The 18,524-nt window shown below is 41.7% G+C and overlaps 1 protein-coding gene across 3 annotated transcripts in view; it reads left to right on the forward strand.

Moving 5' to 3' along the window:
- LOC128734029 (sialin-like) overlaps positions 1-18,524 on the forward strand; it is a 37,222-nt gene that overhangs the window by 17,907 nt on the left and 791 nt on the right. For 2 of the 3 annotated variants that reach the window (XM_053827996.1, XM_053827997.1), the window contains exons 2-5: positions 4,114-4,189; positions 10,740-11,831; positions 11,896-12,137; positions 12,786-13,102. In XM_053827996.1, the coding sequence (XP_053683971.1) occupies positions 4,144-4,189; positions 10,740-11,831; positions 11,896-12,137; positions 12,786-13,001 (1,596 nt within the window). In that variant the 5' untranslated portion in view covers positions 4,114-4,143 and the 3' untranslated portion in view covers positions 13,002-13,102. Of the gene's footprint in view, positions 1-4,113; positions 4,190-10,739; positions 11,832-11,895; positions 12,138-12,785; positions 13,103-18,524 lie in introns of those variants that run through there. The other variant, XM_053827998.1, reaches the window with a different exon arrangement.

An 18,524-nucleotide genomic window follows, 5' to 3' on the forward strand; every position in this document is an offset into this window, starting at 1 on the left:
TGAAGCCTGCAAGTCGTAGGCGGAATACGTATCTGTCGCAATGATCCTACTGACTATAGCAGCACCACTCAGCTGAGATTCGAAGATACGACGACTGACTTGTTAGACCAGCATCCTACCTGGATTATCGAACGTTTGGGATACAAATCAAATGTCTAGAAACAGCTATCAGAGTTCCACCGCCACGTGTCTTGCTGCTATTACGATGATCTTGACCGCAACGCACGATGGTCCAGATTCAAAAACATGCGGACATGAGTAATTGGGTAAAAAATACGTAGTTTTTCAAGGGTGGTGTCTTCGGACAAGTTTAAAAATAAAATACAGCGCATTTTTCTGCACTATTAGAGTAACCGTGAATTCACCTATTATCACCCTAACCCTAACACCCAAACAAACTTTTGTTTTTTTTTTGAAATAATTTCAAAAAAAAGTTTATTTTCTCCAAATAGTTGCAGATTGCAGTTCTGGAGTTATGAGGAAATTTACATTTCATTTGTATGGGAACCCCCCTCCTAAAAAGGTAAGGGGTCCTAATTCATCATAGAAAAAATTCATGCCTCCAAAAACCTTCACATGCCAAATTTGGTTCCATTTGCTTGATTAGTACTCAAGTTATAAGAAAATTTGTATTTCATTTGTAGGGGAGCCCCCCTCTTAAAAGAGGGAGGGGTCGTAATTCACCCTTGAAAAAATTTCCGTCATCTAAAACTCCCATATGCCAAATTTGGTTCCATTTGCATGATTAGTTCTCGAATTATGAAGAAATTTGTATTTCATTTGTGTAGAAGCCCCCCTCTTAAAGTAGGAAGGGGTCCCAATTCACCATAGAAAATATTTTTGCCTTCAGAAACCTCCACGCAGGGATGCCAGGTGATTTTTTGAAAAGTCTTCTCAAATCAAGAAAAATGTCTTCATTTGTCTTCTTCCGGCTTTCCAGATTTTTTTACCCATTTGAATTGTATGGTGAAGACATGTCTTCAAATGAAGACAACACATGATCGGCCAGCATGGAATCCAGCTTGCTGCCGCCGGAGAGTAGCGTCGATCTTCTCCTGGATCCGGTTGAGGATTACCTTACAGAGTACTTTGAGAGTAATACAGAGCAACGTGATGCCACGCCAGTTACCGCATTCCATTAGGTCTCCTTTCTTAGGGACTTTGACCAATATGCCCTGCATCCAGTCCACCGGAAAAGTTGCGGTTTCCCAAATATTGCTGAAAAGCTGATGCATCATCTGGGCTGACAAAGATGGGTCAGCTTTGAGCATTTCGGCTGAAATACGATCTATCCCTGGCGCTCTATTGGATTTCATACTCTTGATGGCTGCTACAATTTCATCCAGCGATGGCGTCTCCGAGTTCACGCGATTAATTCGACGAACTGTAGGCGTCGTACGCTGCTGGTTTTGTTGGTCTCTGACATTTGAAACTCGGAAGAGTTGTTCAAAATGTTCAGTCCATCGCTTAACCTGTTCTGTACGGTCAGTCAATAGCTGACCAGCTCTGTCCTTTAGCGGCATCTTTGTATTCATCCTGGCACCACTAAGGCGGCGAGAAATATCGGATATCACCATTGGCGGCGGCGGTTTCTCCTTGTTCGGCTAGGGAGTTAGTCCAGGCTCTCTTGTCCCGCCTACAAGCACGTTTAACAGCCCTCTCCAGTTCGGCGTATCGTTGACGGGCAGCTGTCTTAGCCGATCTGGTCCGCGCTCGCTCAATGCCGGCTTTCGCCTCTCTCCGCTCGTCGATCTTCCTCCAAGTTTCATCCGAAATCCACTCCCTCCGCCCACTGCGCGCTTTGCCGAGGGTTTCATCACTGGTCATGATGAAGGCGTTTTTGATGCCGGTCCATTGCTCTTCGACGGTTCCACCAGGTGGCAACTCCGAGGCTCGAGATTCAAGTTGTTCAACAAAGGCCCTTTTCACCTCAGGATTCTCCAATCGGCGGACGTCGTAGCGGCACCCAACTTTCTCCTCCCGTCGTTGGACACGTGCGACGCGCAGACGTATCTCAGCGATAACAAGATGATGGTCGGATGCAATGTCAGCGCTGCGTTTGTTGCGTACATCAAGAAGGCTCCTTCTCCATTTCCGGCTGATGCAGATGTGGTCGATTTGGTTTTCTGTTCGGCCGTCGCGGGAAACCCACGTGACTTTATGTACTGGTCTATGGGGGAAGGGATCCACCAATGACCATGTCGTTATTACCACAGAATTCTGTAAACAGCTCCCCGTTTTCGCTCATCTCTCCTAGGCCATGGCGTCCCATGACGCGTTCAAGGTCCGCGTTGTTTGAGCCAATCTTCGCGTTAAAGTCGCCCATGTTAATTTGGATATCCCCCTTCGGGATTTTCTCAACCACGCTGTTCAGCTGGCTGTAAAAACTCTCTTTCTCCTGCAGGTCGGCAGCATCTGTTGGCGCATAGCACTGGATTGCCGTAAGGTTCCTAACCCGTGTTCTAAATCTGGCAACGATTATTCGCTCATTTATTGGTTCCCACTTCATCAGGGCCGCATGTGCCCCTGGGCTCAGTAGGAATCCAACTCCTTTCACCTCGTATGCCAGAGTAGAGCAAGACTTGCCCGGATGTTGTCCTGTGTTCGCCAGTACCCGGCCAGCGGACCTCGCTCAGCCCCAGGATTTCAAGCTTCAGGCGGCTAGCTTCCCTTGCAAGTTGAGCCAGCTTGCCCTGCTGGGCAAGGGTCAGTATATTCCATGTTCCGATTCGTGTCCGTGTTTTCATGCTAAAGGTCGTTGCCAATAATCCGGAGAGATTTCTTCTTTCATTTTCGGTAACTTTTTGTGTGTTCTGGTACAGTAGGCTGTTAACCTAAGGTCCTTATCCCGCTGATGGGGCTGCCATCTTAATGTGGGCGGGAGCCACTGTGCCCCCTTTCCTGTTAGCATACGACAACCGAAGTTGCGTACCCCAGCCGGCACCTCGTGGAGGTAGGAATAGGAGTTAATGAACAGAGGTTATGGAATGCACATGTTCACCCTTTGCCAGCCATTAGTTCTCGAGTTATGAGGAAATTTGTTTTTCATTTGTACAGGGGCCCCCTTTTAAAGTGGGGAGGGGTCCTAATTCACCATAGAAAATATTCTTGCTCTCGAAAACCTTCACATGCCAAATTTGGTTCCATTTGCTTGATTAGTTCTCGAGTTATGAGGAAATTTGTATTTCATTTGTATAGAAGCCCCCCTCTTAGAGGGGAGAGGAGTCATAATTTCCCTTCTAAAGAGGGGAGGGGTCTCAATTTACCATAGAATAAATTCTTGTCACCAAAAACACCCACATGCCAAATTTTTTTCTACAGTGGACCCCCGTTCGTTTGAACGATTCCTCATGCAAACTAACGGGGTTACTTTTTAATTTGAACAACTGGTAACCCGAAATATGCTGAAACCTGTGTGAACTGGCCGCCCTGCTCTTTGGTACATTCCGCGTGAGGTTTTTTTATCTGGCAAAGCAATGGGGGAGTTGTTTTCTGCTTTACTGTGAGGTAATTAATATATTAAACTATTCATGCTTTCATAGTTCAGTAACTGCCAAAATTAATCATCTAAGGTTGAACTCCTCAGAAACTGGCAAAATTCGAGATTGTGACAAAGGTCATCCGAGATTCACGATTTTGCACGAATTTAACAAAGTTAAATTTGTAGCATTACGAAGTTTATCGGGACAGCTAGTTACATATAATTCAACCCTTCGCTCCACGGATGTATTGCTATTCCTATTGATGCCCTTCGTGTAATGAGGAATATAAGGCATTGTCCGTATTCCTAAAGGATATTATATGGTTAGTACTTTAACCGCAATAAAATTCCTGATTACCCTAGCATTGCACTGGTCCCTTCTCATTGCTCCATTCCGGGCAATGAATCGGGCGACTCTTTAATTATGACGAACACATTAAGCGGTGATATTTATGTTATGTTTTTTGCACAAAAATAATGTAATTTTCTTAAGCATAATATTTGGAAGTAATGCACTTCCCCAGAAGTTATACATCGAATAATTAGCGAAAATATGTTCGTGAATAATGAAAATTTTAAATATAGAGAAGTTAGTAAATTGCTTGTTAATAATTGTTCTGTTTTCTTTTCAGTTTGGTGCCATTTAAATCTACTTCTCATCCATGCTTAACAGCAGTGAAAAGATGCCTTCGTCAGAGTTTCAAAGAGGTATGGCCACTATTTTTAATTCTTAAATTTTTAAGTTTTACAACATGTAATTCATAATTAATATTTTAGTTAGTTATTTAGTTATTTGGAAGTTAGTGTGGAATTACACTGGTTGTCCTGTTTTATTGATTTTTAACGAACAAATACGCAAAAGTAAATATTAATAATTTAAGCCAATATATGAAAACAAACTAAAATAATAACCCATATTTTATCTATTTTGGACAAACAGAATTTTCATTAGTAAACATTGAACCACGAATAAAGTAATAAACCCTACATCGATGAAAAACAAATCGTTGATTGAGATTGTCATCCAACGGCACAAACTGTACTATGTACATCTCTAGTAAAATTGAAATTTATTAGATTCCGATATTTCAACAATTTATTAAATAATGGCTGCAGCACAAAACAAACGATCATCAACGTTGATAGTCAATCACTGGCGATTAAGGTTTTATGAGGTATTGACTGAACAAAGAATAGAAAATTAAGCTTACTAAAATAAATCGTAAACATCCTTATGAGTCTAACCCGGGAAAGACAACATCCTTCTTCTACACCAGCGGGGTACACTTCTGACAGATTGGATTGAATACGTATCCATTGGCACAAGCAAAGCGATTTTCGTCATTCAGAGGGCTAGAAAATAGACACAACAGTTACGGCTAAGTTAACAACAGTAGAGTGATCTACACTTACATCCCTTGCCGACACAGGTAGTAATACCGAGGGTTTCGAGGATCTGGAATGACTCCATCGTAAGGACAAACAGCGAACCCGGTTTGTCCATTATTGTTGCCCAACAGGAAAGGTATGCTATTCATGTCGGAACTAAGCTGAGCAGCCGAAGCTGGATCCTGGATCATGGCCGTCGCTATGATGTTTGTGAGTGGTTGTTGGACAGGTTGCTGATTTACGGAATTTCCGATGCTACCTGTAGCAATTATACCTATGCGAGAACGCAGAGGATCATACTGTGCGCTCGGAGGAACAGGTTTCATGTTGACGATGGGATCTTGTTCTGAAAACAATGGCCCAGAGTTAACCGATCCACCCGAGGTCTCTGAGAATAGATGATTTGCATTGGAACCAGTTGCAGGACAACTCAGTGACGCAAACGCATCATCCGAGTTCGATAAAATCACTGAAGGACTTTCAATGTTGTCACTAGCGTCGATGATAAACGGCAAGAAATCGTCATCGTCATCGATCGGGTCTAGATAATAACCACAATTACGAGATGTTTTGCTCGACGGTTTCGTTGGCTTAGAAGATATGGTCGGTCTAAGTGACTTTGAAGGTCTCTTCGTGTATGTTGGTTCAACGTAGGATGAAATTAGAGGTATAACTTGCGGTTCTGAATCCTCGAAAGAAAACCCTTCGTTATCATCATTTAACATATAATTTTCACTTTGCTCGCTAGCTATGCCGGTATCTATGATCCTCAAATTGGAATAATCCTCAAATGCTTCTGATTCAGAACCTAGAATACTTCGCTGAGCAATCGAAGCTGCTTTCCTTGGCCGTTGTAATGCGGCCAATGATGCCACGACAGCTCGGGTCACAGGATGTGATCCGTCGCCGCACAAATCGAAAGGATCATCATCGTCATAATGTAACACTGCAACACCAGCTAAGGATTGGCTCATCACGTATTCAACTTTCTCCTGAATGGATTTACTGTTTTCATAAGAATACCAATTCCTCTCTCGGAATGCATAGGGACATCGAGCCGTTTCTTCAAACACCTCCAACGATCCGCTGTACAGTTTCTGGCAAATTTTGTAGAATGGTCGTATTTTCAGCTTCAACGCTGGCGTTCCTAAACGATACTCATTTGGCTGAGATAATTTGTACGTTAGAGAGCTGGTCTGGATCACCATTACAATTTTATCACCACTAATGCCGGCACTTTTCCATGCGTTGATGTGAGAGTCCTAAAAGAATTGAAAAAAAAGTTTGCTTCACGTGGTACATCATTATTATTTTTTGATACTTTTCGAATTGCGTGCCTAATAAATAAATAAGAAGGTCAAGTACGGTCGATCTAAACCACATATTCAACCAATTCAAAGTTAAGTAACTTACCACACTGTTAGCGGATCCTTCCTTTACAGAGTACAGAGGTGCAATCAGCGACGTTTTCTTCAATTTTCTGAATTCATTGGTGCAAAGTATGACATAATTAGCTACACTTTCCAATGCTCTTGCAGGGTAATTTTTCCCAATGACAGATGGATGGCTGGGAACTGTTACCGTTAAAATTAGCTTTTTCCTATCGCAAGCTATTCTTATTTCGTTCAGAAGCTTTATATAACTTTCCTGTAAAAATACTTATATTAACTTTTGAGGAGTTCTTCGTAATATAGTAATCAACCTTGTCTGCATCAGTAGGATACAACCAGGCTATATCAACACCACTAAATTCATTTCTCGTCACGAAGCGGATTACGTTCCGTACAAACGAGGCTCTTCTCATGTCATTCTCCACAAGATGTGAGAAAAGTTCCGACGGAACAGCACTTCCACCAAACGACGCCAACAGTTTCACTCCAGAACCCAGTTTGTTCAGTCCGTTGAATTTCACTCCGTTCACTTTATTATAAAAAATTATATTCAATATAAACTTTTAACCAAATTTTAACCAATGAACTCACATTCTCTACCCAGCAAAGATAATGGCTGTCCCTCTGGACTAACCAACGTATCGGTCACTATCACGTACGCACTAGAGACGTCCTGCAAATTCCAACTAGACACATTTGCACCCTTCACTGATAGGAAAAGTTGTGGAACTTTTGCTTCCACAGGATCTTGCCAAGAAATGGCCACCACCGTCAACGCCAACACTCCGATCCAGCCAGAATACTCCGGAACAACCATGCTGTTTCTCGGCCAGCTTGAAACGATTTGAAGAAAAACTCGCGAAAAAACGTATTAACTACTCGTTGCCATAGATAGGCAGGGTCTTCGCGGGGCACCTCGCGGAAACGCTTTTATGGCCAACTGCTGAAAATTGCGTGTTTTTCTATGAGGCACATCTGTCCGAAAGATGTTTGCATTTGCGCTGGCTATGCAATACGATAAGTTATAAAATACCTCGGTTAGCGCATGCCAGCCGAAAGAAAACGTTGTCAGGCATGGTTTGGAATTGTTCTACCAGGTCACGAACAGGGCTAAGGAAACGTCATTTACATTCGTACGTCCATGTGGAACAGTTTCCGCCGATGATAAGCAAACGGAATTTTCGAGTTTTGGGTGATTCAAGCAATAGCAGTGTCCAATTCAATGCAGCTTGTTGATAGGTCAATTTGAATAATCAAAAACAAAAAGTATTTTCCACTTTCAATCAAAACTTTAGCTTAGATAAATGTTACGAATCGTTTCCAATTAATGTTCGCGGATCGTCTTAAAATATTGCTTCTACTGACTTCTATCTTCTAGTTTTTGCACAACTCATAATGACGATGAAGACTATATTGATGGCCTAACTTTTAATTCAATTTTATTGCAATTATACTGCGAATGTCACATTCAAGTTCAACTTTCTCGTTGTCGCCTAAATGCCCATCTGAATTGAATTTATTCCCCTCACTATTTAAATGATTCAGATAGCCGAAGAGTCCATGTAATGTGATTGTCATTGTATTAATTTATATCATACCAATATTAATAATCACAACAAATAGTCTGCGAATTATCTGCGGCGATAAACAAATGATGATTCGATCAAGCTGGACTGCTCGAACATATTCGCATGCTAATTGTTTATTTATATAAATAAGTCATCTGACACATAAATGATCTAATGAACACTAATGCCAATGGTAATAAAAAAAAACGTCTAATTTAGTCACATATGATATAATACAATAAATTTGAGCGCAGCTATGATCTATGGAAGATGCAATTTTGACTGAACAAAACAATTTACAGACCAACCTCGTATTTTTGTCTTGATCTCTATTAGCCCATTTCAAATCATTTTCAAAGTTTTTGTCAAAGCCCCTCCTCTTAAAATGGAGAGGGGTCATTATTCCCCTCTTAAAGAGGGGAGTAGTTTCAATTCACCATAGAAAAAAATGCCTACAAAAACACCCACATGCTAAATTTGGTTCCATTTGCTTGATTAGTTCTCGAGTTATGAGGAAATTTGTATTTCATTTGTATAGGAGCCCCCCCTCTTAAAGTGGGGAGGGGTCTCAATTCACCATAGAAAAAATTCTTGTCTCCAAAAACACCCACATGTAAAATTTGGTTCCATTTGCTTGATTAGTTGTTGAGTTATGCAGAAATTTGTGTTTCATTTGTATAGGAGCCCCCCCTCTTAGTGGGGAGAGGGGTCTCTAACCATCATAAGAACCTTCCCTGGCCCCAAAAACCGCTATAATTTGTGTTTCATCAAGCCGATCGGTTAAGTAGTTTTCGATTCTATAAGGAACATTCGGACAGACAGACAGATAGAAATCCGTTTTTATAGGTATAGATCAACAACTCTCGGTTGGCTGTGTCGTGGTTTCTGTTTGGTGTAGAGAGTTCCTTCCATACTACAGACCTTTAACGGTCAATCCACGTCCTGCAAAATCTTTGCTTTTACAACGTCCGCCGTCAATTCCATGCCGGAAGCTGTTGGTCGCTACCCTGGCTATCCTGGAGCATGTGATGTGTTACGTGCGCATTTCGGGGACACTCTCGAGCCCTTTCGAATCGCGCAGAGGGTTGTGGAAAAAGGATGGACTGTCCTGTATGTTATTCAATATCGCTGTTGAAGGTGTAATTCGGCGAGCAAGCATCGAAACGAGAAGAACGAACTTCAGCAAGAGTAGCCATCTTCTAGACTTCGCAGACGACCTCGACATCATTACTAGAAACCTAGGGACGGCGAAGGCAATCTACGCCAGACCAAAAACGGAGGCTAAGAGAATAGGCCTACAAATCAATGCATCGAAAACCAAATATATGGTAGGAAGAGGCTCCAGAGAAAGCAGCGTTTGCCTCCCACGGACAGTGACTATTGACGGTGATGAACTGGAAGTGGTTGATGAATTCGTATATTTGGAATCTCTGGTCACCACCGACAATAACACGAGTAAGGAGATTCAACGCCGCATTCAAGCTGGAAATCGAGCCTACTTTTCCCTCCATGAGACGCGTCGATCAAAGAACATACGCTGCGGCACCGAGCTGACGAAGTACACAACACTAATCAGACCGATAGTCCTCTGCAGACGCGCATGTCGAGACGCGCAACCGAGTACAATGGCCATAGCCACCCCGGCTCTCAGCCGGTAAAATCAATCAATCTGGTGGTCCTAGTCATCAGCTCGTCCACGTAGTCTTCTACCAATCCATACTCCTTAATGTTCACCGAGGTCAGCCGGTCCAGCAGACCAAACCTTCGCAGTTGACCATTGTCCTGGAACGCTTTCCGCAGGCTGTCCCACGCCTCTTTTGCCATATTTGCTAGCTGAACCAGGCCGCAATTATTCTTCTCGTGGCTTAGGCAAATCGTCGCTAACGCCCTGTTGTCCAAATACGGGTCAACGACATGATTTTCGGCCGGTTTCACTGCTCACCAGGAACCTTCTCGGATCTCGAAAGTCATCTTTATTGCAAACGCCCATGATGGGTAGCGATTTAGCGAAATTGTGCCCAACACTGGTTTTCGAGACATGATTTTGCAAAAATAACTCCTACGTTTTTTTGTGCGACGAAGAAAAAAAAGTCGACTAATCGTTTCAATTTCCGTAATTCATAAAAAAAAAATAACTCACGCAACGCAAAAATAACCTACACAAATACATGCGCGCTAATTTTGTAAGCATTGTTGGAATTTTTAGTTCGGACGATGAAAAACTTTGATGGACGGATTTTAAAACGGTACGACGAATTTAGGAAATAAAACCAGTTGCGTAATTTCAATAAAATGCTTTAATAATCGTTTTTTAGCGAATTTAAAGTGCACGGATCGGAAGGTAAGTGCGTTTGAGTTAAATCAGTACAAGAACTTTTGAAGTATTCGTTAAATCCATCCAATAAATGATGAAAATTGGAGTGGTTTTACTTACTACGACGGAAATTAGAAATAAACCCTACATGTGAAAATACTTTGTTACCTGCAAAAGAAATATTATTAGATCTTTGCATGTCACCAATGTTAATATTGTTTTCGAAAACCTCGCAAAGGGTTTCGTGTTCAGCAAACGTTACAACTTACAAGCAGTATAAAAAATTCATTGTATCGCAAGTCACATCTGCTTTGTAAACACTTTTCTGGTTACGATATAGATAGCACAATGTAAGGAAGGTTCTCACTATTATATGGATTAAGGTTGTTTCTGATATCATATTCTGCTTTTTCGATCTCTCGCGTGCTGACGTTTGACATTGGCAGCGATATCCTAAAGGATAAACGGCAGAAAACAAATTTGTTATGAAATAATATATACTTTTTTCTTAATCACCGTACCACAATAAACAATCAATAACATGATCAAACCTTTGCAGTCACACATTTATTATATCACGATAACTTCCCTTGCAGGGGGCATTCCCAAGCGCCTAATAGTTGCCGTGATGATCTTCATTGCATGTGCCACGTCGTTCATGTTGCGTGTTAACATGTCTATCAACCTGCTGGCGATGGTTCAACCCAAGATGAACTCGACGGTGATGGATAGTATGACAAACATCACCACACCCAACGCCAATGAATCGTTTGTCTCTATCGTGATTACAGCTAATTTGACAGAACCAATTTTACCAAGCAATATCACGAGCCAAACAACCAAACAGCCAGAGGTTCAAAATTATGGACCGCGCTATAAATGGGATCAGGGTACTCAAGCACGAATTTTAGGAGCATATTTCTACGGATTTATGGTCACATCACTTCCAGCCGGTTTAATGGCGGAACGGTACGGGCCCAAGTTAGTGGTCGCATTGTCCTTCGTGGTGAGCGCCATTGCAACCGCCGCAACACCGGCACTAGCGGAAGTCGGTCCTTGGTATGTAATCGCATCCAGAGCCATTGTTGGAGTCGTGGCAGGACTCGTATATCCAGCTTTGCAAAACCTAATCTCTCGATGGATTCCACCAAACGAACGCGGTAAAGTAATAGCGTGCATTTCCGGCGGAAGTACTTTTGGAACTGTCATCACCTGGCCAATATCTGGCATACTGACCGAGCAATTCGGCTGGAATTACGCCTTCTACTTCCCGTCAATATTTCTGTTAATAATTGCAGTCATATGGTTTTTATTGATTGAAAACTCGCCAGATCAACACAGTTCTATCACTGCTGAAGAGAAAAAGATAATAGACGACGCTCTTGGAAACACAATATCAAAATCAAAATCCTGGCCACCATTCGGAAAAGTTTTTACTTCTCTGCCATTCCTGGCGCTTATGCTGTTACACTACGGCTGCATCTGGGGAATGAGTTTCTTTATAACGCAAGCTCCTAAATTTATGAACGAAGTACTCGGCTTCAAGCTAGCAAACGCCGGATTCCTTTCCAGCATGCCATATTTAGCGAGAATGTTCTCCGGGTTCTTCTTCGGGTACATCGGTGATGTCATCCTACAGAAGGAAGTTATGAGCAGAACGGCCATGAGGAAAACATTTTGTATCTTCTGTAAGATCTCTCAACTGATTCGACTAGTGTGATAGTGAAATAACCGAAGCTCTTTCAATTTTAGCTCATTTCCTACCGGGAGTACTTTTGGCTGTTCTTCCGTTCATTGCTCAGGATCCACTCGTCTGTGTAGGATGCATCGTACTGTGTTTGGGTTTCAATGGATCTGCTACGATAACCAATTTGGTGAACGCGCAGGACCTCGCGCCTAACTTTGCCGCCTCGCTTTACGGATTTCTAAGTTTTCTAGGCACCACGGCAGGTTTCATAGCGCCCATGCTGGTAGCGTACTGTACTGCGGAAAATGTAAGTACTTTGTGGAAAATCAGTAAATGGCGAGCTTTGTACTACAGCTAACGAGGGAAATTTCTCCTAATCTTAAAATTTATCGTCAATCAGAAAAAAGTTGAAATTACTGTTTCTAAAAAAGTATATTTCCTCCCGTCATGAATACATTTGAATGGATCATATTCCACCAAAATTTGCAATTCAGTTTGCAATATTCAGTTTAACATGTCAATTTACGATCATATTTTTCTAACATATTTAATGATCTGCGTTAATCTCTGATAAATTTAACAGTGCATATCTAATTTCCTAACAGATGATTTTCTCTGCCCAGGATTTATTTAGTTGGGCTTACAATACAATTTATTTTTAAATACAGCAAAGCGGACAGACTTTATATGTATTATTTAATTATTTAATCTAATTTTTCATATGTTTCGTGATTGTTTCCTAACTTGATGATCGCTTCATATAATAATAAGATTAATACATCGCTTACGTGTGTTTTCGTTGTGTTTATGTTAAGCAGTCCAAGTGTGTTAAACATCAATTTCTGAAGTCCCACATGATTTGTGTTCAAGCTTTAATGTTTGTTATCTGTGCTTAAAGGTAATATAGAATAACCGAAACCATGAGCTGAAAAATTAATTCTGCTTCAATTTTTAGAATACAATGGACGAATGGACAATTGTTTTTCTGATTAGCGCAATAATCTTTATCGGAAGCGGCATTATTTTCATTATATTCGGATCTGGCCAAGTTCAGCCCTGGAACGATATCAAAGCGAAAACCGGACGTTCGACGAACGGCCGGACTCCGAATGAAAACGGAAACTGTGTAGAACCCGGTGAAATGACAGAATTGGTGAACCGAAATACATAATTACGCTCAATACGAAAGTCGTTGAACGTTGTAGCAATTCAAAAAATATATCCTGATAGTACTACTTAGCCTAGAATACGATTTAAGGTTTAGCAAGTTGTAAATATGATTTCGTTTGAAATGTTCATTAAGATTTTTAATTTAAAAAATATAAAAATGATAGTGAACAGCTTAGATTTACAACTTTTAAGGAAAGAATAAGCAAAAAGCATATACGTATGTTGCTGCCCACAGGCTACTATTCGGTTATTGATCGTATTGGTTATAAAAGTATCCTTTAAAACAGCAAACCAAATAACAATACATTTTTTAATGATATAAAGGTTCTATTGATCAAAAATTGTCATTTAAACAGCAATTCTAATTGCTATAAAACTCTAATTGTTTCGTGGAATGGAACGCTCGATGCAACACACCAACCTAGTCAGTCTTCTACACGCTAATCAAAACCGATAACGGTTATCATCATCCGACGAATTAAACAAACTAAATTTCTGGTGTACTTTTTTTTTAGTGAATTGATTGGCTTAATAACAAACTATCACTCGATCAATTAAATCTTGCGATGGATCTGATGATTTGATTTGTTGACATATCCCATATGTACCTATTGACAGCCCGTTGTTTACTAATCTTGAAGGATGGATGGTACAATAATTAAAATTGCACGTGCAAATTCCAAACACAAACTTAGATAATAGAAGTATGTTATCGTAAAACCTATCTATCGGTACAGCAATAAACTGTCACACGATGTTAATTTGTCTTGGTATAGAAAAAGTCACGTACACGAAGTATCCGAGCATATGATTTCTATGAAACGATCTCGACTTAGCTATTTGCTCTCAAAACCAATACCTATATCGTTAGCAAAATTTATCACGTGATTTATTCTCACGTTCTCATGAGCTTCGGTGCTAAACTACTAGGATTTTTAGTTGAGATAAATGCTAGATTAAATTTAGAGATTCTGGGCATTTTAATCGATTTTCTTTAATAAAGGGTGTATTATTATTATTATTAGTAGAAAATTACCCGTTGGGTATTTTCTCTTGAAAATTTGAGTAGAAGCAGTTTAGAGTGTAGTGTTTACACTGTAATTGTATCGCGGTCAATTTTTCGCAAATTGGACAAAATGGCGTCATCCGAAAAGCAACGCTGCGAATTTATTTTGCGCAAGCACCTGGAAAATTCTCAAATCTCTCATCATGGATGATGAGACTTACGTCAAGGCGTACTTTCGGCAGCTTCCGGGCGTACTGTACCGGGCGTTTTTACCGGGGTATAACTGGGGGAAAACAAAAACAAACGTGTAAACTCAATGTAAAATCTAACAACAGCAACAACAAATCGCGCGTCGATGTGTGCGTACGGTAAACGTCAGCAAGATCAATAGTACAGGTCAATTGCAGGGCCAGTTGCTATGATCCTATTGACTCTAACAGCCTCTCCCAGCCGAGTTTCGAACATACGACGACTGGCCTATTAGACCAGCGTCTTACTTCGAGGCCAACTGGGAGGCTCTGGTTCTGGAGGAAATAAGGATGCAGAAACTTTCAATGTTTGCGAAGAAATACATGATTTATCAAGCGATCTGCTCATGTGACAAACAGAGTGCGCCGTTCGTGACTGTAAACGGGCAGATCTACCTCAAGGAGTGTCTAAAGAAGCGTCTGCTTCCTCTGTTGAAGCAATACGAGGGCCCTACGATCTTCTGGCCGGATCTATCTTCGTGCCACTATTCAAAGGATGTGCAGGAGTGGTACGAAACCAACGAGGTTACTTTCGTGCCCAAGGACATGAAGCCCCCCTCCCCAACGAACCGGAAATAAGGCCCAATGAAAAATACTGGCCTATTATGAAAAAGGCACTACGGAAGCATCCCAAGGAGGTCAAATCTGAGGAAGACATGAAAAAAGTGGGTTTCCATACAGAAGAAGCTGCAGCCAGATGTTGTACAAAACTTTTTGAGTGAAGTTAAGCGTAAGGTGCGAGCATACGGTTATGGTATTGAAGTTGAATGACATAAATAGGCAAAAAGTTTACTAATGGGTATATATACCCATATATATATATATATATATATATATATATATATATATATATATATTTCTTCTTTTTTTTTTTTTGTGAAAGTTTGAAAAGGATCGGGCCATTAGGTAATTCTCTACAGTGTTTCTTCCGTGATGAAATTTGATGTGGGACACCCTTTAGGGTCATGCCTCACGACGAAGCCGCCCGCCTCGATTGAACATTCGGCAATTAGACAACCCACCAGTTGCCGAAAATAACCGCGCGCGTACTGGATGAAGCTCTGCCTTCCTCTGTGGAGCTAGATGCTTCGACCCTCGAAAACGGATAGAGTATGATACGCTCGGCCGTTAACGAGGCCACAACCGCGGTGCTAGATGTAGAAACCTTGAGTGCACGAAATGATGGTTTGACGGGGAATGCCAACAAGCGAGAGGAAAATAAAAGCTTGGAAAAACTATCTGAGCATATCCACGATAGAGAATTTGGCCAAGTATCGACGGGCGCGGAATGAGTTGACCACGATCCTGAGGAGGAAAAAGCGCCAGAAGGAGGACAGAGATTGTGAGGAGCTGGAACAACTATTCTGGGCTAATGACACGCGCGAGTTTTGAGAAGATGAACCAAACTCGTAAGAGCTACACACCTAAATCTGACATGTGTAGGAACGAGCGAGGGTTCTAATAACAAACGAGCGGGAGGTGGTCGATAGGTGGAAGCAATACTTCGATGAGCACCTCAATGGCGATATAGCAGAAGGAGACGCAACGGAAGTTAACCTATGAGTGCCTTCATACGACAACAGTGTGTCGGCTCCCGATCTCGAAAAGATCCGGCGAGAAATGCGTCAGCTGAAGAATAATAGAGCCCCTGGAAAGAACTGGCTCCTGGCAGAACTCTACAAAAATGACCAAGAAACGCCAGCAACGGCCCTTCATTGAATAATTTCAAGGATTTGAGAGGAGGAGAAACTAACGAAGGAGTTGATGGTAGGTCTAGTCCGTTCTATCTACAAAAAAAAAACGACCAGCTAGATTGCTGTAATTATCACGTTGGCATCACGTTGGTCAACACCGCATACAAGGTGCTCTCCAAGATTTTGTTGCGTCGTCTATCCACAATAGCAAGAGAATTCGTAAGGCAGTATCAGGCGGGCTTTATAGGGGCACGTGTTTCTACGGATCAAATTTTTACTCTCCGACAAATCCTCCAGAAATGTCGAGAGTACAACGTGCCCACGCAACGTATTTTCGTGGATTTCAGAGCAGCATACGATACAGTTAACGCGAAAAGCTATGGCAGATAATGCACGAGTACGGTTTTCCGGACAAACTGACGGTCAGGTTTTTCTTAACATTGCGGATCAACCGCTCCCACGCACTTCCCATATGTGACAATAGAGGTTAGAGGAAAATGTGACAATAGAGGACAATTGAAGTTCCATCAAGTGTGAGTTAATGGTAAACTCTTTCGCCAGCTTATCATGGTCGAACTGTTGGATTACTGTCTGCAGTTCCTTGCCGGTCGCTTGGAAGTTGGTATCTCGATAGCTGTATATGTCGGCCGGAACGCCCCTTCTAGCCATAATGCTCCGGATCGCTAGAACGCAGGAGTTGGAGGTCAGTGTGTGAGCAATTTGCAAATAGATAGCGCAAGTGGTCATACAAGTAGCGATAACTCTCCATCGTTTATCGGAGCTTCGGGCCACTGCAACCAATATCGGACCAATGTAATTTACCCTCATGTGGAGGAACGGAAGGTTGAATGCTGTCAGTTGAGCCTATAAGGCAACTCAGCCATCATGGGTGGTTGCGGTTGTGCTTGAGAGTTCTTACAGTGGTGGTAATCTTTGCGAACGGCTTGGTAAGTTGCTTTTAATCGAGGGATGTATAAGCGCTGAAGCAATTTGTTCAGGACTGTTAAATGGTTTTGGTGGGGTTGAACCGTCCATGTGCGTCGATGATGAACAAACGTGTAACGTGATTCCGAGGAAGTCACGTTCGATGAACTTACAGGAACTTGTTCGCCCTCAGATTCGAACAATTCTACTCTCATCCAGGGAAGCATCTCGAAAAAGCGGATTATGGCGGATAATGTTTGTTCGTTGTCTTTTCTGTGCATTGTTCTAATTGCTAATGTAGCAATCTCATCGACATATACTTAAGACTGTACTCAACGGCAAAGATAAATTTCTGCTTCTGCTAGCTCCCGTTTCAGATTGTTAAGAAATCGTGCTGTGCAACGTAAAAGGGAACTCTATTCAGGGATATTTTGATTGGGGAGATTGGTGATTCCACCGTGGCTGTGTGAACAAGCAGGTGCGGATCATGCTCTTCATCTGCCGTTTTTTTTTTCAAGGCAAGGCTGCCACAAAAGAACCACATGGCTTTGTCTTGTTTAAAAACTGTGAACGGCAGAACCAACGGCAATTCTCAGAAAGGTCAGGGGCACGCACCCACTTTATTCATTCGTCGATTACGTTTAGCTTAGTAGGAATCCATCCTAAAAATAAAAAATAAGTTCGAAGTTTTTAGTTCGAAAACAGACACTGAGGAAGCCTGCAAGTCGTAGGCGAAATACGTATCTGTCGTGAATAAAATACACATAGTAGAATTAAATTGGATAAGTTTTCTTATTTTTTATTTTTAGGTTTCGTATTCTACTAAGACGCTCCAAAAACTTCAGGAATCCATCGCCATTCATCCATTCTTCTACATCTTTCGATTCCAAGATTTCGCTGACCCTAAAGGTTACGTATTGGCTGTATCGCTTGTGATCGTATTTCAACCATCATGTAGATATGGTGTCTTCTAGACTCACACCAAGTACAGCCGCTTGAAGTTCGGAACGTGGAAGAGACAGAAACTTCCAGGGAGCTTTTCAGGTTTTCGCTGCCATTAACGAGCATTCGATCACATCACCCTCACGGAACCGTTTGTTTATTTGTTTATTTTATTTTGTTTATTTGTAAAAAAAATATCAACAGGCCTTTTGGCCCTACTGATACACTTAACCTAGAATCTACGAGCTAGTGCCAGGAATCGAGTTTTCAGTACCTCACGCCTAACGTCGAAGCTAGCTATAAAGCGATTAAAGTGGCGTTGCAGACCGGTGATTGTGCTGAAGGTGCTATAGTTGATTCGCCGATGCAATACATATAAAAATGGACCATTACGTAGGACGCAACTTTGAGCATGTATGTTGAGGTTTGCGAGTAGACTAGGGTAATCCACTCTCGAGGTCAGCAAATCGGCAACTGCTAATGCTCTGATCACATCGCTACGAGTGTTCAAAAGTTCGAGAGCAGCTGTTAGGGGTCGTTCCAGGTAATCTCCAAAGAGGGAAACGTATTAATCTGCGCTACACAGATTCGATTCGGTTAATTCCATTTTGGTAATATGGACTCCACACTGGAGCGCAGTACTCAATTTTTTTTGGGCCGGACAAGAGCGCATTAGAGAGCTTTGAGACAGTAGATGTTGTTGAAGTTCT

This window comes from Sabethes cyaneus, chromosome 2, assembly GCF_943734655.1.
Source record: "Sabethes cyaneus chromosome 2, idSabCyanKW18_F2, whole genome shotgun sequence".
Classification (NCBI taxonomy): domain Eukaryota; kingdom Metazoa; phylum Arthropoda; class Insecta; order Diptera; family Culicidae; genus Sabethes; species Sabethes cyaneus.